Source organism: Meriones unguiculatus, chromosome 7, assembly GCF_030254825.1.
Source record: "Meriones unguiculatus strain TT.TT164.6M chromosome 7, Bangor_MerUng_6.1, whole genome shotgun sequence".
NCBI lineage: Eukaryota > Metazoa > Chordata > Mammalia > Rodentia > Muridae > Meriones > Meriones unguiculatus.
The window spans coordinates 46,524,122-46,544,682 of record NC_083355.1 but is presented as its reverse complement, the minus strand read 5'-3'; the positions used below and the strand labels follow the sequence as shown (position 1 = coordinate 46,544,682).

The 20,561-nt window shown below is 54.2% G+C and overlaps 1 protein-coding gene across 1 annotated transcript in view; it reads left to right on the top strand.

The window, feature by feature from the left end:
• Positions 1 to 7,239: 7,239 nt before the first annotated feature.
• Atp2a3 (ATPase sarcoplasmic/endoplasmic reticulum Ca2+ transporting 3) overlaps positions 7,240 to 20,561 on the top strand; it is a 30,598-nt gene continuing 17,276 nt past the window's right edge. Inside the window, exons 1-7 of the mRNA XM_021654611.2 lie at positions 7,240 to 7,507; positions 16,302 to 16,319; positions 16,521 to 16,603; positions 18,073 to 18,177; positions 18,366 to 18,504; positions 18,881 to 18,961; positions 19,040 to 19,125. Coding sequence (XP_021510286.1) covers positions 7,390 to 7,507; positions 16,302 to 16,319; positions 16,521 to 16,603; positions 18,073 to 18,177; positions 18,366 to 18,504; positions 18,881 to 18,961; positions 19,040 to 19,125 — 630 coding nt within the window. The 5' untranslated portion in view covers positions 7,240 to 7,389. The remainder of the gene's footprint in view (positions 7,508 to 16,301; positions 16,320 to 16,520; positions 16,604 to 18,072; positions 18,178 to 18,365; positions 18,505 to 18,880; positions 18,962 to 19,039; positions 19,126 to 20,561) is intronic.

The following is a 20,561-nucleotide window of genomic DNA, read 5'->3' as shown; positions in this document are numbered from 1 at the left end:
TGAACTCCCTGCTTTACTGTCCACCAGGGTGTGGCTTTGCCTCATGTGGCAAAGAGAAGTTGCCTTTTGAAGGCTACAGTGAAGATCCCAGCTCTCCTGAGGCAGGAGAATGGCAGGTTTCAGGCCAGCCTGGCTAAGGAGACCCCATCTCACAAGGTGGTTAGCTCACCTGCACTGGCATCAGCTTAGAGTTGGTCCCTCGCAGCTACTCTTCCCCACCGCAAACCCCTCCTAATGGACATTCCCCATCCCACCTCCAGCAGCTGCCTCCATGAATAATCAGCCTGCCTCCATGAATAATCAGCCGGGAGGGCCTGAACTGATTTGGATATGCAACTGAGGGGTGTGGCTCTAGGAAATCTGAGGCAAATAGAACTCAACTTGCAAATTCTGTGTCATTTTCATGATGTGTGCCTGTTGGAAGCCAGGGAACACAGCCACACGGAAGCTCCCTTCTACCCCGAGGTCCAGTGACACTCACCATGGCTAGCCACTCTGGGAATCTCCACACTCTGTGGTCTGTGGTAACATTCCCTAGTCTCCGGAGCCAGGGCTGGGTTACCCACAAGGAAAAGTCCCCCAGAGATGTAGAGGACATGCCTAAACCCCCAGAAGACCAGCTCTGGGTCAGGTCAGACAGTTCTCCATGTATCTGTTCTGCCCTGGTCAGGGCCCAGGCATCAAGCGTCTTGGACACAGCCTGGCCCTGTTCAGCTGATGACCTGCATGCCTTTGTCAACTTTGCCCACATCTCTGAGCTCCAAGGCTCTACCTGGAGACCTGGAAAGGACCCAGGGCACTGGAGGCGACCTGGCAGAAACAGAGCCCAGGCACTGAGCCACAATGACGGATATCCCCAGGGAGCTGGGCTGGCTGCCCACGCGGGGAACGCCGGGGTGGAGAGCTGGCATAGCTGGACTCCAAGGCCCCAAAGGGCACAGAGGGGGAAGGTCAGGACAGCTGGTTCCTCCAGGCATTTGAATGGCCCAGCATTGTCATGGAAAGTGTGACCACAAGCAGGAGTGAAGCAGAGGAAGTTGGGTGCCCACAAACAGAGACGTGAATTTTTTTTCCACTGCCCCATTCTGAGAGCCAAAGGCACCACTTTTTTCTGGGGGCCACATAACCACAGCCCATTCCCGATCTTAGAATTAAAAGTGGGTCTATTCCACCTGCTGTCTGGCTGTTGGTCTAGAGTGGGTGGGCTTCCCTTGGCTCTGTAGCTAGGGCTGTGTCCAGGAGACTCCAGACAGGCCTGAGGACTTAACCAGCCACCTGAACTCAGTTTTGGCCTAGAAGAACCCAGAGAAAGCACTCAAAGCCCCTACCCAACCTTGCACATAGGGCCTGACTCTTAGAACCCCCAGAAGCCCCCTCTCTGTTTTAGGTGATAAGTCCCACGTTGTAGGCCATGTCTCAAGGACCACAAGCTTGGCTGGTGTGACAATTTCCAAGGTAAATCAGGGTTCTGTGTCGACTCAGCTCCTGCTGAGGCTGTGCCCCCTTCCTGCCAGGCAGGCCCATTCGTCTCATTGCCAAGGCAGTTGGAGTATTTAACTGATCAAGGACTGTGCCTTCATGACAGACACTGGTAGGTAAAGCAGTGTGGAGCCAGTCGTGGACAGACTCCATCCAGCTCCTGTCTGGGCCTTAAACCCCTGACTACATGATTGTGACATGATGAATCCCCCAGTGTAAATGCTGACAGACACAATGCTCATTCATTCTCTTTTTCCCCATACTGGCATCTCATCTACTTCTCCTGCCTTATTGCACTGGCAAGAATGCATGTAAGCAACATCGCTGAGAGTCTAATAGGGGGTGATTGAGTGCTGAGCAATGAGATGCAACCTTCCTTGCCTTTCACAGCTTTAACAGCACCCCCACCAACCTTGGGCTTCCCATTAACCAGTGCCCTCTGCTTCTGTGTCTGCCTGAGTTCCACTGGCAGCATCCAATTGGTGTGTCCCTCCACTATAGGTACCATCTGAAACATCACAGGTTGTCTCAGAGGCATCCTGGGCTAAAGATCATTACAAAAATCACCCTCCAGGCTGGGAATGTTCTAAGAGGGTTTATATGACACAAAAGACTGGTCCTCCCAGAGAAGAATGTGGACAAAGACAAGGAGAAAGCCAGTCTTGGAGAGGGATGGAGACAGGCTGATGTGACTGGGATCTGAGCTGTGGAAGGGCATGGGTGTGAGACAAGTCTGGCAAGTTGGCCTTGGGGACAAGCAGCGGAGTAGAACTTACTGGGGAAGACCATAGGAGTCATGGCATGCTCCGAGCAAGGGAGAAGCCACAGGGCTGCTTTGGGAAGAGACAGTGGTTGCAGCATGCAAAGGAAGAGGAGGACCTTAAAAATAGGCCCACCCTCTCATGACATGTTACTCTTCCTGAGTTCCGGGGGTGCCTCTGGAGGGAAAGGACGACTTCCTTTCCTTGGTCTGGCTGAGGAGATAAGGGGGTGAGGACAGGAAGTTGCCTGAAGGAGTTAGCAGCATGGCCTGATGTCCCAGGCCTGACCACTTCAGGGCCAGCCTATGCAAGGGGAAGAGGCACAGGTAATATCCTGGCCTGGGCTGGGGACCCTGAATGCCTCTCTTGTGTCCCCTGATGACAAGCCCTATTTCTTTGGCCCAGTAGGTGACATGTGCTCTTTCTAATGAGGATAGCCATTCCATATGTGATTTCTGGATACCACCTAGCAGGCTCTATGGCAGTGGTTCTCAATTTTCCTACTGCTGTGACTCTTTAATACAGTTCCTCATGTTGTGGTGACCCCTAACCATAAAATTATTTCATTGCTACTTCATAACTATAATTTAGCTACTGTGATAAATCGTAATGACCCTGGGGAAGGCTCATTTGACACTCCCCCCAAAGGTCGCAACCCACAGGTTGAGGTAGAGGATCAGGAGGACAAACAATAGCCAGGGGGCTGGTGAGGGCACATGGGGCTGTAGGAGCCCCCATGGTTTTGGGAATGCCCAGGAATGAGCTGAAAGGAGAAGGGCATGCCTAGCAGAGGGACAGAATGTCCCTCTGGGTGAAAGGAGGCAGGACCACAGAGTTTAGTGCAGAGCCTGGTTCCTGGTATAGGTCTTCCTCAGTTGTTCTGATGATGGACGCAGGCCTGCCTGGTATGGAGGCTTCTCCTACCTCAGGCCATGGGTCCAAGGCTCCTGTGGGAAGGCAGGAATACTCTATACACCAAGAGGGACCAGGATTCTGGAGTGTAGCCACAGAGCTTCTCCTGGGGAGAAGGACTTTCTCCCAGGAGGCATGCTTCCCATTTCCATCCATCGGGGTTATATACTAACAACCAACCACAGTCTCTCTGTAATTCCCACCATAATCTGGATTAATTAACCTCAGTAGATCTCTACTGAACACATCCTGGTTCCCAGCCCCTGACGCTACACAAGCCTGTCTTCTTCCAGATGACAGAGACTCCAAAAGACCCCTAGCTAGGATTTCAGTGCCTCGTGGAAGTGAAGACAGCCTGAGCTCAAGCAGATCAAGGTGCTCTTACAGCTCCATCAGAAAACCATCTCTTAGTAAATTAACCCTTTGCAGCACTGGGACTCAAAGCTGGGCTTTGGCTGGGCAGTGGTGACACACACCTTTAAACCCAGAGGCAGAGGCAAGCGGATCTCTGTGAGTTTCAGGATGGCTAAGGATACATTTCTTGGACCCTGGCAACGGGCCATTATGTCCATGTGTGGCTGAGAGATTTTTTTTCTCCTACTCTTCTTCCTTCTTCTTAAGCATAGATTTACTACATTTCCCAGCTCCTTACAGCCAGGGGGAGCCATGTGAAGGAACTGCAGCCTGCAGACCTGAAGCGGAAATGACATCATCATTCCCCAGGTCTGGCTCATGAAAACCTCCTGTGACTAGGACCATGTTCTTCCTCCCTACCTGGCTCCATAACCTTGCCACCACAGTGAAGAAAGCAGAGCCATGAAGGAAAGAGTTTGTGTCTCAGCGTCAACACTGCCTGGCCTGGTTTGGTTTTTGAGACACGGAGCTGTGTGAGACTAGAAAGAATTCCAGCCTCAGATCTTCTAGGTCTTGGGCAAGGTACCTCTGGCCTCACTTTGTTTGTTCAGAGGGTAAGCCAACTGCCAACAAAGACAACTGAAATAAACATGGCAGGGCTACAGTCTACAAACGTTTACTTCTGATGGTGTAGAGCATGCGGCCTCCTGAACACTCGGCAGTGTGTCTCAAAAACCAAACCAAACCCACCAACCAACCAACCTACCAACCAACCAACAAACCAACCAACCAACCTACCAACCAACCAACAAACCAACCAACCAACCTACCAACCAAACAACCTACCAACCAAACAACAAACCAACCAACCAACCTACCAACCAAACAACCTACCAACCAAACAACAAACCAACCAGAAAAGGACTAAAATCGCCAGAAATTTGCTCAAATAAAGGCATGTCTATGCAGGAACATTACCTCAGGCCCCACGAAAAGGGTGGAAACTCTCACCCCCACTCTCTCTCTTCTCCCCACTCTCTGTATCTGGCTCAGTTCACTACTTCTCCTGCAACTGACTTTCCCTTGATCTCCTGCTGTTCCGCCAGACACAACCCTGAGAACACTGAGTCATGCCCTGATGAACAGGGGTTTCCCTCCTGGTAGGACCTCTGGCCCAAGGTGTAAACTGTCAGGAGAGAATCTGCGTGGCTCAGTTGCCTGTTTGTACTGTTAGGTCTGGACTTCTCTGGTTCTTGGGGGGGTGGGGCATGCAGATGGCTTCTGCTGCCTCCCAGGAAGCCCTCTTCATTCCCAAATAGAGGAGTGTTCTTTAACACCTCCCCTGGAGGACAGCAGGCCCCTGGCACCCACTCGGCCTTCCAGGAATCCTTGCTCTATCACAACCTGTTGCCCTTCTCCTAGACCTGACCCCAGCCCAGCAAACTGAAGCCAGAAACTCTGGGTCAGGTATGACTCCACTTTTATTTGACTCTGTCCATCACTTCCCCATATAAGCTCAATGGAAGATTTTTCTAGAAGGCAAATCTGATTGTATCTCACACTGCTTAAATGCCTTGAGGCTAACGACCAGGGTAATCAAGGCTTGGTACCCAAGCCCAGGCCTCCGATCTATCTTCCAGACCGCCATCTCCTGCTCCCACAATGCAGCTGTGCAGGGACTGGGTCTCTGTCCCCCACAGAAGGCTTATGTTTCTCAAATTTAATTCAAACAGCTTGTGACTGCTTTCGACCAACATCTTCTTCATGTGTCCAAACCCTCCCAGGGAACACCTGTCTCCTCCTGACTGTCCTGGCTCCTCACGTGAGGCAGCCAGGCGAGATTCTGCTGGCAAATTGCCATCTGGGCCATGGGAGGGTTAGAAAGATCTGGTACTAGCTAGGCCTGGAGCTGTGAGGCCACGACAGCTGCTGGGAAGTAGGGAGAAGAGACCTCTGAACAGCCTGCTTGTCACAGTCACCCTAGCCTCGAGCTGTCTGCCCAGGTGCAGACAGGTGACACAACTGGGAACACAGGGCCCCAGGGAGTTGGAGTGTGAAACGACTGCGGAGGGCCTGGGGAAAATTTGGAGGGGTGCTCAGAAGTCCTGCTGAGGACAGCTGAGCAGGGGCATGCGACAGGTGTGCTCACCTGCCAGGTAGGAAGCACCTCTCACTCTGCCCAGGGTGAAGACAGGGTGGGGTGGGCTGGAGAATGGGTAGGGCTGTGAGAGCAAACAGTCAGGCCTCCAGGCCCTGCCTCCTAGCAAATGCCAGCTCACAGCTGTGGCTGGTGGAAGTGGGAGAGGCTAGGAGCTAATGTCCCTGAGGCTGGCAGAGGACCTATAAGCAAGGATGTGTGCTGAGTGCCTGCAGCTCCATGTCTCAGGGTCAAGGTCTCCAGGGGGGACTCTCCCCGGTGGCTCCCTCTCCAGCACAGTTCTACCAAGTTTCCTAGCGACTTACAAATGCAGAGATTGTCTTTGTATTGTACTGGTCAGAGGGATGCGGAAAGATACCTTGGGGATGCTGGAGCTGAAACTTAAAAGTGTCAGAATAGGAGGTCAAGCATAGTGGCATATGCTTGTGATCCTAACACTTGGGAAGTTGAGGCACGAGGATTGCCAAGAATTCAAAGACAGCCTGTACTACACAGCATGACCCTGCCTCAAAAAAAAAAAAAAAAAAAAAAAATCAGTCGGAAGGAGCCGCGGCCATAAAAGCAGCATCCCTTTATCTATACGCCGTCTGAGACGGTGTAGGTCACAGTCTGGACGGCCCTTCCAAAGCCACTAAAAGTCCGACCTGACCCTGTCTTCACCATTCAGTACTCGGTAAGCACAGAGAGGTGGTTGGGGAAGACGAAAAACCCTGACTCTAGTGCCCTGGTCAGGCAGGCCAGAAGGTCCGGGGTGCATGGGGGCTGTGGGCCCTAGACGCGAAGAGGCATGGGCTATCCTGGAAGCCTTGGCAATCCAGAGACCATACTGAGCTCAACAGCGCGGGAAGCTGAGGGGAGGGGAGAGCGGTTGTTCTCTTGGCCCCGCTCGTGGAAGGTGAATGGTCTCTGTCTTCCCCCACCTGCTCAGGCCTGCAAGTGCTGATATAGGGGTTCCTCTGTCCCTGTTCCTCCCTTATTCAGGGTCACTCCCGCCGAGCACCCTAAGCACCCTCTGCCTCGCTCCTCCGCCCTGGGGGGTGTCTGTGAAGCACTTGAGAGCGGTATGTAACAGCCGGGTGCTCTTCACCTTTCTTGCCCACCGGCCGTTCTTCGGGTCTTAGAGACGCGAGTGCGAGAGGAATGAGCACGCCTTGCTGGATCTTTGGGGAAGTGCGAGGCACACGAGGAGAGAAAGCGTCGGGCGGCTTCCTCAGAGAGCGGCGGGTGCTCGGCGGGGGCTCCCGCCACGCCGGGCCCGCGGCGCAGAGGTAGAGCTGGAGAGCGAGAAGCCGCCCCACCGACAGCCGCACCTCGCTCAGCTCCACAGCCGGGCGCCCAGAGGCGGCGCCGTGGCAGCGGCACGTCCTCCCCTCTGCAGCCCGGGTTCGAGGCTCTGTGGCCTCCGCTCCGGACGGGCTCGCCGGGACCGGAGGGCGGCGGACTCGGCCCCCCTCCCCAGCCCCCCGCCGCAGGCCGGGGCGGGGCGGCGAGGGCGGCCGGAAGGGGTGTGGGTGCCGGGCGGGTCCCGCGCCGCCCCGCCCAGGGGACGGAGCCCGCGGCGCAGCATCCTGGCGCGGAACCGGTCGCCGCGGCCACTGCCGTCCGGGAAGGTCCCAGGGCGGTCATGGCCTCGCGAGGCGCCCGCCCCGGCCTGCACTCGCAGCGCCCCGCGCAGTAGCCCCGAGGAGAGGCGGCCTGGACGTCGCGGACGGCCGGGCGGGCAGCATGGAGGAGGCGCACCTGCTTTCGGCTGCGGACGTTCTGCGTCGCTTCTCGGTGACAGCCGACGGCGGCTTGAGCCCGGAGCAGGTGACAGAAACGCGGGAGCGCTACGGCCCTAACGGTGAGCGCAGTCCCCCGCCCTGCGGTGGGGAGTTGCCCCCCTCCTGGCTCTCGGCCGGAAGCCGGGGCCCCGTAAGTCTCCGCAGCGGCGCGTGGGGCACCTGGCGGGGCCGCGCGGCCTCCTTCGCGGGAAGGGGCCAGGATCCGGCTCCCCACTCCCCGTCACGATGCACCCCTGCAAGCCTTAGCCCGTTCGATCCGAGGGCCTCACGGGATGCCCGCGCCCGCGCTGCTGGGCGATCGCCGGCACCCTGCAGGTGCAGGCTGAGGCCGGCTAGCCGGGGACTCCGAGGCACGGCCTATCAGCTGGCTCCCATGTCTCCCCGGAAGGTTCAACGAGAAAGTGCGGCTTGTCAGCTGTCAGCTTTGGCTCTCTTAACCCCAGTCCCAGGTCTTCCTCTTTCTGCAACCCCAAGCGGATGTGGCTGGCGGGAGTTGATGTGGGTTTGAACTACTGGGGCAAAGACCCACCTTCCTGGAGGGGCAGGTCGGAGGTCTGGGGGAGCTCCATGGGAGTTTTTCCTCGGCTGGTGCTCTAGAGTGGCTCCTGCCCCATCTCTGGGCAAGGAGGGAGGACACGCACCCTTGCAGTTTACTGAGATGTGGCTTCCTCACCTCCCTTAAAGGAGCATGGGATTCTCCTTCCTGCCAAAAGCCTTGCCAGTGCCAATAGACTGCATCCAGATGTGGCCCACACATTGCTAGGAGCCTGGAGGTGGGCACACAGAGGTTCTCTGCAGTGTCCTCGTGAGCAGGACCTGTCACTCCTGGCTCAGAGCCACAGCACCTGTAAGCCTGAGTGCTTCAGAGGGAGAGAGACAGACAGACAGACAGACAGACAGACAGACACACACACACACACACACACACACACACCACAGAGCGAGCGAGAGCGATCAAACCCACCCCAAACTTGTATCTTTTTGGAGAGCCTCACCCTTTTAGAGTTGCCAGGCACTAGAGGGAACCTTGTTCTGGCCTGGGTGTCCGACTGCTCAGGGCAGCCTGGGAAACTAGGAAGAGCTGTCAGAAAAGGTGTTTTGGGTTTGTATTGGTTTATGAAAAACCACCTCTTATGTAAATATTATCTTTCTGGAGCAGAAATCCTTTTTCAAAAAAATTAGTTGTTATATTTAGTTGAGCTGTGGGAGGAACTAGGAGATAAATATTATTTAATACCCCCATTAATGACTTGGCAGTGAGGGTGTCCTTTGCTGAAGGAAGACAGGAGTAGCGGGGTCTGCCCCGACCTTGAGGGGGTAGAAGACAGGTCTGGGGTCTGCAGCCTGTTTGGTGTTATTGTGATCCTTGGTTCTCATATGAAGATGGAGGCTCAGTCAGCCTTGGGTTCTGTCCCAGGACACACAGAGTCTGTCCCTGGAGGGCTCTGGCCTAGTTTACTCTCTTTGGCTCACGCCTTCATTGGTCCAGAAGAGATGACCAGGAGAGGGGGAGCCCTAGCCCCTTACATCATGTAATTGTGTCTGGTGAGGGAATGCCAGGATGTGCTGGTGTCTGTGATTCTGGAAGAGGACATGGTAGGAAAGGTTGGCAGAGTGTTTCAGGAGCCTCTGTGTTGGTGGTGCTAATAATAAAAGCTCCGACCTCATTGAGTTCAGTTCAAGCCAGGCACAGCTCTCAGCACTTTTAATCAATTAACTCATTTTTACCTCCAAACAACTCTGAAGTAAGGACTTTGTCGCCCCATTTCACCGAGGAGATGAATGAGACACTAGAAGCTTAAGTAACTTGCTAGGGTCACAGTTGGTGGTGGGGTTGGCACTGGGGCCTCTCTTTAGGGCTCAGTTTTGCCTGTCTGCATCAGGCGGGTACTGGTTCTGTACCCTATGCCTCCTCTGCACCCCCTGGCCGGCACCTGTGCTAGGTGTGGGGTTGTCTGAGCAGCGACTATTCCTGCTGCATTCCTCTGTCCTCTGGGTCCCTCCCAGCACTGCTTGTTCCTCAGGAAGCTGTCTGTGGCTCTGGAAGTTGTCAGGTGAGCAGAGGGGAACCAGCTGCCTCTCCCTGCCTCCTGATCTCTGCCTGGGGGTGGGGGAGGCGACCTCCAGTGTGAGTTCAGCCTCTGAGTGGAGCACGTAGGGGTGAGCACCCGACCTGTGCGCGCACTCTTCCTTGGTTTCTTTATCATGAGGCTACAGCGCAACCCATGTCAGGGTTGTTTGTGCATGCTTAGTGAGGTCACTTACATGGAGTCCTGTAGCTCAGAGGTGGGGCTGGGCTCTGGGCCGGAAGCTGGGTGCTAGGATGGGCAGGGTGTGCAGGCAAAAGGGACACCCCAGAGGCCTAGTGTTCCCCTACCCTAGGCAGCTACACACCTGCAAGGTCGTTACTGCTGGAAACCACAAGGAAGTCATTTGCTTAAGTCCTCCAAGTTTGCAAATTCTGCCTGGGGTGGAGAAATGGTGGGGCCACTGGGGAATCTCGCCCTCCCAGCTCCTCCCTCCTTCCCTGACAGAAAACCTCAGGGCTGCCTAGAAGACCGCACAGCAAATGAACAGATCAGCCGGGAGGTCCAACATGCATGAAAACACACTAGCCTCGGTCGCCTTGCTAGCCTGGCACTTGTGAGTTTCCTGCTTCAGCCTCCTTACGTGCTGGGGTATAGGCCTGTGCCACCGTGACTGATGTTTTGCTTTTGTGTTTTGGTTTTTCTAGACAGGGTTCTCTCTGTGTAGCCTTAGATGTCCTGGAACTCCCTTTGTAGACCAGGCTGGCCTCTGCCTCCCAAGTGCTGGGGTTGAAGGTGTGAGCCACGACCTCTCGGCTGTTTTGGTTTAAGTGTGCTCAGGATTGGCCCAGGGCCTTGCACATGCCAGGCAAGCTTTCTAACCACTGAGATACACTTCTAATCCTAATTTTACTTTTTTAAATGAAAAGTTATACAAAGTATAATTTTCTTTTTTAATTTATTATTTATACAACTTTCTGCCTGCATGTGCCTGTGCTAGAAGAGGACACCAGATCTCAGTATAGATGTCGTGAGCCACCGTGTGGGTGCTGGGAATTGAACTCAGGGCCTTTGGAAGAACAGCCAGTGCTCTTAACCACTGAGCCATCCCTTCAGCCCCACAAAGTATAATTTTCAAAGAGTTCAAAAAGTATACAGTGAGGTGTCCCCAGCCCCATTCCCAGCCACCACCTCCTTCACACACAGGAGTGGGGCTGGGGTTGCTTTGATCCAGTGTTCGTTTCTTACAGAGAAGGAGGCAGCCTAGAAGTTCGGGTCCTCTTGGTTAGAGCTCTCGGAGACATCCCCTAGGCAGCCTGTGAGCATCCTCATGCTTCACAGGGCCTCACCATGGTGGGCTGCATTTCTTCATCCCACTTCCCGTGGCTGTTGGGTGGTTTGTGGCGTTTGCTGTTTCACATAAGAAGCTCTCCTTCCCTACTTCATGTCACCACTGTGAGTGACATTGCAGAACAAGCTCCTAGTGGAACTGGTGAGCAAAACAGGAGTGTTTTCACTTTTGGGCACTGTGGCCCATGCCCCTGGAGTGTGCGCCGATGCCCGTGGGAGTATGGCAGTCAGCCTACCCACTTCCACCGTCTAGCCAGTGGCGTCACATCTCGTCTGACCTGGGCCAATCTGATGGGAAAGTTCCTGTTAGAGCCTTCCTTCCTTCCTTCCTTCCTTCCTTCCTTCCTTCCTTCCTTCCTTTATTTCCTTCCTTCCTTTTTTTGTTTTTCTTGTTTCCAAGTCAGATTTGACATCTTTGGATGCTAAGAAGCCATCTGAAGTCTATATGTCCCTAAACAGCATAGGCCAAGGCTGGAGGCTAGACAGTGCTAGGCCCATCCTGATACACCCACCCCTGAGGACCCTGGAGGACCAAGGATATTGGGTTGTGTGAAATCCCAGGAGGGCAAAACAGTACCTGGCTGTGACCTTGTTTCCTGTCTCCAGCTGGCACCAGAATAGGGGAAACCCATTTGCATGACCCCCAGAAACAAGACCACAAGGACAGCGCAGGCATGGCCTCATGCTCTGGCTGACCTCTGGCATACTTGCCCCTTTTGGGTCCCAGTGTTTTCAGCATAGCAGAGCTTGGACCCCACCCCCACCTCCTATGTGCTTTTAGGATCTGAAAGTGCCTCTGCTGGGTGCTGTTACCTGCAGCCATTTTGGGCTTTGCCCTAGTTGTCACAGCTCCTGGCCCCTTGCTGAGGACTGCCAAGGAACAGTGTCAGTCCTGCCCCAGTGGCACCTCTCCCGCCTGTGTGTCCTGAACAGGGTGGGGCCTGCCCTGTGATGTGGGAGGATACGTGGTGTTGACAAGCCCTTCACCGCCAACTCGGGTAGGCTGGTGTGGCCTCCATGGCACAGAAACCATCTCCCCCTGGGTCTCCCTCAGAGCCAGGCTAAGCTATCCACTCTAGGCGGACCCTGGAGACAGGGCAGAGCCAGGTGGGCTGGGCGGGCCCTGCCTGGTTAAAGCCTCTCCCTGCGTTTACAAGTGACAATTTAATTGCTCTGTAAATTTGCCTTGGAGGAAGACCTTGCTGAGCGCCCGCCTCTCCCAGCTGGAACTGACACTCAGAAGCAGAAATTCCAGTTTTCAATGTTGAGAGAAGGAAGGAGTTGGAGGGGGAAATTAGGGGAGCAGGTGGAGCCCGGGGTGGAGGTACAGCCCAGGGGTACAGTACCTGACTGGACCCTCTGGTCCACAGCGCCTGGGTTTGGGCAGTAGGCCAGTCTCTGGCCTGAGCAACTGAATAAACAGTGGCCCTGGGGGCAGGGGCTGGGTGCAGGATGACACAGCATGGTTCCAGGGACGGCTCAGGCTGCCACGGTGCTACTGTCTAGTGGCAAGGGAGCCGCACTAATTCAGAGTCGCGATGACAAGGTTGGGTGAAGGCCCGGCTTCCTGGAGTCTCCGTGAGCTGATGGGAAAGGTATATGGAGGAAAATGGAAAGTGGTGGCCCTCATGAGCCCTCCTGCTTGGCTGCAGAGAAATAAACACATAAGCTAGGGGTGACTTTGGAAGAGCAGGCTGGGAGGGCCAGGGACAGCCTCAGAGGCTGCTCTGGGCCTCTGAAGCTCTGGCAAAGGCAGGGTTCCATGTTGTGTGTCAGGCGCTGTTCCAGGTGCTAGAGACGTCGAATTGGCCAAGTCTTGCTTCGGAACTGACAGTTGGATTAGGTCAGCGTGTCGTTGCCTGGTGACTGGGCTGTGTCTGTTTCAAGAGTTTTCTGCCAACCACTCAGCCTTCATCAAGAGGCACTCCTGTCACCACAGCCTTTGTGCAGATGGGGCCTTCTGGATTTGAACTTGTGCCCTCAGGACCAGATTCCATGTCCTGAGTCTCATTTGAGACTCAGGGGTCCCATGCCTGAGTGGGGATAGAGTGCTATCAGGTCAGTGCCTTTGCCCTATGTAGCTGTCAGCACTGTGGGAGACAGGACAGGTACCCCTCAGTCCTTAGGATCAGCTGGGGACAGGTAGAGAGAGCCAGCATCTTTTTCCTCACTGGGGACTCTCCCAGAGCTCTGTTTCCTCTGTGACCCTGGGACTTATGCATGTGAAAGAGGGAATCTGGTCCTTCAGGGTCTTAGTGGAATTCGACATTTGAAGCAGACCAGGCTTGAGTAGGTAGTGGACCCCAACCCCTATCTATGAGAACAGCAGGCCCTCTAGGACCACATGGATTTGGGCTCACTACAAAGGAATGGGCATCCTGGTGAATGTGCAGGACCCCAGGGTCTTTCAGGTGGTCTTGATGGGCAGTTAAGGGACTAGGGAGAGAAAGGCAGGACTGCCTAGGAGTTAGCACAGGAGGCCCAGAGCAGAGGCTGAGGGTCAGAGGTATAGAAATGTCCCCTGATACTTTCCAGCTGTGTGGTCGTGGAGTTGTGACTTGGCCTCTCTGCGCTCAGGTGCTGTGAAGTAGGAATACCACTGCATCTCTTCAGGCGGAGACAGAGTCCTAGAGGATAGCGTGTGCAAAGGGGAAGCAGGGCAGCTTGCAGGGAGCACACCAGTCTTCCTGTTTACCCTCTGGGAAAAGTGGTAAGGCCACCTGCCTGGTCCTAGTAGGTGTGGGCTCTGCTCTTCACGATAATTGTCACAGTCGCCCCTTGAGGCACCTGTAGTCACCCCATCTTTCCAGCCCGACTCAGTTGCTTGCCAGATTAAAATCTGCCACAGGCAGGGATTGGCGTGGCCTTCCCCCTGACCACTGAGCTGGCTGAGCCTTCCTTGGCGTGGTTGGCGGGAACCTAGTTGTAAAAGTTGGGCCGAGAAGAGACCAGGCGTTGCATTAACAACTTCAAAATTTCAGTAGCTAGTCAGCCTGGAACACACAGCTGGGATCCCAGCACGGGAGACTGGTGTTGCTGGCTCCTGAGCTCCAGGTAGTCTGGGCTATACAGAAGGAGACCCTATCTCATAAACCAACCCAAACACTTCCCACTGCGGGGTGGCAGGTTGGTTATCTGAGACACAGGGTGACACAGCACACCCTGACTGATGGCCAGCCACTATAGTGAGGGTCAGTAGTGCACCCATGCTGCTCAAGGTGAAAGCCAGCTAGCTGCCTCATGTGGCTACCTTCGTTTAAATGAATTGAAGTCAATACAATTAAAAATGTCACCCTCAGCCACATTCCCATGTTCCCAGGGCTCAGTGTCCACACGTGGCTAGTGATTGCTGTGCCAGATGGACAGAGACTCTGTCCATCTTCACCGAACAGTCTGTGGGACAGTGACCCTCCAGAGAGCCTTGCACCAAAAACCTACTCAGCCATCTGGGAACTGACACACATCCTTTTTTTGGAACCTCTCATGGACTGAGAAGTGCATAGTTACAGTGTGGCCTGAAGGTGGGAGTGGGAGAAACAGATTGGGCCACTGTGGGTCAGGTAGACAAGGAGAAAGGGGGAGCTGGGGAGACACCCCAAGCGCAGACAGGATGCAGTCTGAAGACTAGAAATGGTGTGTGCGCCTGTGCCGGGTGGGGTGTCCTGCGCATGTCACAAGGAGCAAAGCATGGTGGTGGGTGGAAGGGCATACCTCACAGAGAAAGCATGAGGAACAGCAGGAGGAGGTCAGGTGAGACGGACAGCCCTTCTCTGGGCCATGAGCCTTAGCAAGGTGAGAGACTGCTGCTTGTGTGTGCTGTGGGGGTGGGCACTGCATTGTTTGATGCAGGAGCATGGCTAGGATGACCTCTGAGGAACTCTGCTCCATTGGAGAACTGGCCCAGAAACCGGGCCAGGACCTCCCCCTATCTTTCCTGTTCGCTTCAGTTAAATAGATCAGAAGGGAAAGTCTGTTTGATTTTAATCTCAATGCAGGACACTGGAGATTACATTTTCCGTGGAAAATGTCAGCCATTGCCTAAAATAGGACTTTAGAGAAAATGCTAGAAAGTGTATTTTTAGGTTATGTTTTCCTCTTGGAGCCCTGAGGGCCACTGGCTGCTTGCTGCTGTCCATGGTTCAGCTGACAGGCGTAGACCTTAAGCTTCCCTGGTGCGTGGTCTGGGGAAAGAGTTCCTATAGGAAAAACAAATGTCTGTGGGCCGAGAACATGTGGACAGATGTGAGGAACTGGACCACCTTCAGAAGTAGAGAGGGAAGGATGAGAGGCTCAAAATCTGTTTTGCAAATGGATCCAGGGTTCTGCTGAGGCATCTAGCCTTTGAGTTGCCAAGGACAGGAGGCACAATTCTGAAAGACTGGCCACATGGGGGCTTCAGTCAGCTTCAGCCGGAGAAGGGCTTTGCAAAAGAGGAGATTCTATTGGAGCCCCAACCCTGGGGTCCAGCTCCTGCCAGCTGCACAGCTCCGCACAGACACTGACCTGCTGTGGAACTTTGCTCCAGCTGTGGTCCACTCTGACCCTCTGTCCGAAATGGCTGGGAAAAGATTCAAATTCCACCAGCCAGAATTAATTCAAGAATTGTAGGTAGTAGAGAGTTTGACAGAAGGGCTGGAGAGATGGCTCAGCAGTTAAAAGCACTGGCTGCTCTTGCAGAGGGTCCAGGGTCAGCTCCCAGCACACAGCCATCTAGAACTCTAGTTTCAGAGAATCTGACGCCCTCTTCTGGCCTCCTTGGGCACTGGGCATGGATGTGGCACCCATGCAACACTCTTTCATACAGAAAATAAAAATTAAAGGTAAACTCTTTAAAGACATTTGGAAGGTAAACTGAGTCAGGTGCTTCTGGTGCTTAGAGACAGCATCCTTCGAAGTATTGTATGGGACTGGACACATGAGGGCCATCTTCCTTTGAGTTTGTTTTGGGACCCCCAAGAAGGGCCTGAACATGGCTGGTTCCTTGGTGTTTAGAAATAACTAGGAGTGTCCAGGGGAACTGAGTGGGTGGGACTCCGAGGTGGCCTGGGCATTGCAGGGGCATGTAGGTTAGAGGCGGGTAAGCGCTGAGGGCCTGTTAGGCTGCAGGAGGCTGCGGCCAGGAGTGGCAGCCACGTAAGGGAGATCCATGCTATTACAAAAACTGCAGACTCTGGCTTCAGATTCTCTCTTCTCCAGGTCTCAGTCTCACTTGTATGAACGGGGGTGGGCTGGAAGCCCCGCTCCCCCTCTAGTCTCATCCTAAGGGGAGCCAGCCCACACTGACTACTTAACAGAGTGGGGTGGGGTAAAAGGCAGCCCTTGAGCTTGAACATCAGTTCTGTGACCTCAGAGCTGGGAGGACACATGAGACTATGTGGCCTCGGTGTGCTCCAAGCGAGGATCCGGACTCCAGAAAGTCCAAATATTAACCAGTCTCTTCTCTCTTCCTGTTCCTGGGGCCACCTGGATCCTGCAGAACTGCCTACTGAGGAAGGTGAGGTGGGGTTAGGGAGGGTCTATAATGCCCCTGAGCTAGAGACCTTTAGGCTGTAACACCCCATCCCAGCTGAGCCCTTCAGGACTTTGGGCTTTCCCTCTGACTAACAGAGAGAGGCCTCTAAAAATCCCTAGTTCTGAGTGGGGAAGGTGATGGGGGGGGTGACTAGGACCTGGGCCTCACACTCTCCTGTTCCAGGGAAGTCCCTGTGGGAGCTGGTGCTGGAGCAGTTCGAGGACCTCTTGGTGCGCATCCTGCTGCTGGCAGCCCTGGTCTCCTTTGTAAGTAAGCCCTCTGCCTCCCGTGATCAGGTCCTGCCAGCTCTCAGAGCGCTAGGCTGCTCTGTTCTCCGTCATGGACACCCCTCAGGCTTCTGCTGTCCCACACTCCACCCCTGGCTCCTACCTGAATCCCTCCAATCTGTGTATGCCCTAGTGCCGATGTGTTCTCAAGCCCCAAGCCTGCCTGTCCTGTCCCTGCCCTGGCCAGGGTCTGTCGGACTCAGCACCTTTGACATCTGAGCCAGGTGGTTCTGGGTGGGGGTGGGGTGGCCTAATGCAGTGAACATCACTGGCCTCCCTGCTATGTCCCAGCCGCACCTCCCAGTGACAATCAAATGGGTCTTCAGACATTGCCAGATGTCTGTTTAGGGGCCAGACTCCCTTCAGGCCCTTGATCCCTTCTTGGATTCCTCAAACAGGCTTTAGTCTCTATCTTGGCTTTTCTTTCTCTCTGCCTTTCTCATTCTTGCTGTCTAGGCCCCTTCTGGACCGTAGTTTCTGGGTTCTGAGTGGGAGGTGGGGAGGGAGACAATGACTGTCCTTCCTGGCTGAGCAGCAGACGCAAGGTTAATGCAGGTACAATTCTTGTTCCTGGGGAGGAGACCTCATCTTGGTGACCCAGAGTGTGGAGTCCATGGGACTGGCTGGGACTGGCTGGGACTGGCTGGGACTGGCTCTTCCTGTTCAGTGGTGGTTGGTTCTTCTGGTAACTGTCCTGTGAAAATGGGAACTCTTGTTTGTTTGTTTTTGTTTTTTGAGACGGGGTTTCTCTGTGTAGCCTTGGCTGTCCTGGACTCATTCTGTAGACCAGGCTGGCCTCACAGAGCTCACAGAGATCTGCCTGCCTTTGCCTCTGAGATTAAAGGCATGCACCACTACCGCCCTGCTGAAAACTGGAACTCTTACAAAAGGAAAAAAAAAAAACCAAACCAAAACACCACATGCATGCAGAGGTCTAATGGCAAAGCTGAAGGGATGCCTCTATCCTTCAAAGAACAGATGGAAACGTTGAGGGCTTTGGAGGGAGGTGACAAAGCCTCAGTGGGGCTAAGAGGTGGATGAGGGACTTGACCTGTTAAGGCTGATACTCTGGAGTGGGATTGGTGTTCCTCTGACTGGAGGCCCTGAACACGAGCATTCACCAGAATCATGAAGGCTTGTTAACAGTTTCTGCTCAGGATGTCTGGGCTGGCCCAAGAACTTTGGGTCTAACAAGTTCCCAGGAGTGTCTGGGTTGAGGACCACAAAGAAAAGCAGGGAAGACAGGGAGGGGTCTCCAGCTGCATCTGCTCCCTCGGAGGCTGGTTTAGGTGGGATGAGGGCTGTGGCCGCCACATCCTTGGTGGGCAGCCTTTCTCCAAGGCCTCCTCCCTGAGCCCAGGAGAGCGGACAAGATTCAGAGTACAAAAGTCAAGGGGCTCATCTCAGGGGTCCCCAGGACAGTCACGCTGACCGCTCTGTCCCTGCAGGTCTTGGCCTGTTTCGAGGAGGGTGAGGAGACTACGACCGCCTTTGTGGAGCCCCTAGTCATCATGCTGATCCTCGTGGCCAATGCGATTGTGGGAGTGTGGCAGGTGGGCGGTGCCGGGGGTGGGCTGGCCAATGCGATTGTGGGAGTGTGGCAGGGGGGAGGGTCCCTGGGCTCTCCCATCTGTGAGGTGTGGTTTCTACTTTCAGGCCCGTGTTAGGCCCCCAAAGTTTTATTCTCAGGGGAGGCCTTCGGGGCAGCAGAGGGAGACCACCTGCCCCGTCTGCTTCGCAGGAACGCAATGCTGAGAGTGCCATTGAGGCCTTGAAGGAGTACGAGCCCGAGATGGGTAAGGTGATCCGCTCTGATCGCAAGGGTGTGCAGAGAATCCGAGCCCGGGACATCGTCCCTGGGGACATTGTGGAAGTGGCAGGTGGGTATGTCCAGGTCCTTTTCTTTCCACGACGGGACAACAGGGAACCTAGTTTCTCCCTTTGCTTCCATCTTGCACTATGGAGAAGTGACTGTTAGAGCCTCCCTGTTGGACAGATCCAGTCCACAGATTCTGGCCAGAGTGGCTGGGAGCTGCTTGCAGATCATATCATATCATATCATATCATATCATATCATATCATATCATATCATATCATATCATATACCATACCATACCATACCATACCATACCATACCATACCATACCATATCATCAGGCCCCACCTCTGGCCTTAGCCTTGCCTCTGGGAGCCTTTCTGGCTTTGCTGGGTCCGGGGCCCTGAACTCCTCTCAGCCATGCCGTTCTCCCTGTGCAGTGGGAGACAAGGTGCCTGCCGACCTCCGCCTTATCGAGATCAAGTCCACCACACTTCGAGTGGACCAGTCCATCCTGACAGGTGAGGCCCATGGGGAGGAGGCCAGGTGATGGGCTTGTCTCCAGGTGTGGCTTCTCAAACATCTCATCCTGTAACCAGGGGAATCCGTGTCTGTGACCAAGCACACGGATGCCATTCCAGACCCCCGAGCCGTGAACCAGGACAAGAAGAACATGCTATTTTCTGTAAGTTTTGGAATGCTCGGGGCTCAGCCTAGACGGTAATAGTAGTCCTGATGCGATGGCTCAGCCCGAGTTTGATCCCCAAGGCTCACAGGTTAAAAGAAGATAACTGATTCTCACAGGTTGTCCTCCAGCTCCACACTCACTTGATGGCATGTGCATGCTCACCCCATCCCAAACACACACACACATGCATGCACACACACACACACACACACACACACAAAGTGATACATTTTCATTCAGTGTTTTTGAGAAGGGTCTTGCTGTGTAGCTCCTTCTAGCCTGGAATTTTCTATGGAGACCAGGATGGGCTCTAACTCAGAGATCCATCTGCTTCTGCCTCCCGAGTGCTGGGATTAAAGGCGTTCACCACCATGGCTGGCACATAATTGTTTTTTCTTTTTTACATTTTCAAAGTCCTATAGGAATGGACCTCTTGGTAATCAACAATACATGCGAATGTATAGTAATCATAAGAGCTTGTGTTTACTGAGACCTGCTTGCTTGGCATTGCTCTAAGCCCTTTAAACTTGATAGCTTATTTAACCCATACAACTAGCCATTGAGATAAGGTTGTCTCTGTCTTTTATCTATATTTCCCAGCAAGGACACAGGGTGAGAGAGGGTAAGTCCAGGTTCACACTGAACAAGCAACAGCGCTGAGATGTGAGCTCAGGTACCTGGGTCTTAGGATTTCTCTTTCCGGCAAGGATGCTGTGCCTCCAGCTGTAGAGGGGCAGGATGCGCCTTAAGTCACTCAGATGTTCCAGGCAGGAGAGAGTAACAGAAGTGACAGAGCAGCTGCAAGTCAGCGGCACCATGCCCCAGCACGCCCAGGCATAGCCGCTAAAGAGCCTCCTTGGAAGAAATGGAGAGCACCATGCCTCAGAGCGCTGAGAGCCCTGCCTGAGTTCACGGGCCAGTGAGCTGCTTTGAATGGGGAGGTTGCCATGACACACATGGAGAGTGTCTCGCTGTGGGCCTTTGCTTTGGTTGTGGGCAGCTAGCAGGATAAAGCTGCATTGCTCTGCGTGAGGGAAAGGCAGGGCTGCCCGCCACTAGTACCTGTGTCCCAACATCTGCCGTTCACATCCATCCAAGGGGCACCAGGCAGCTAGCCTCTAAGGAGACTGCCCCTTGGACCTGTGTGTGGGCACCATGAAGAACAGGACACTGAGTACAAGGCTACCTGTCTTCTACACTAGGAGTTGGGGTGTTTTGTGTTTTTGTTTTGTTTTGTTTGTTTGTTGTTTTGTCCAGGGCCTTGGGGAATGGGAGTGCCAAGTCTCAGGTTTTGTGGATTCTTCAGTAAATATTTGCCAACCACTTGCCTGAGATCATTGCCAGCCCAACTCCTTCCTGTGTGGCTTGTTTCTGAGTCCTAGTTTGATAGGTTTTATGGGTTGGGCTTGAGACATGTAGCTGATGTCAGTTCT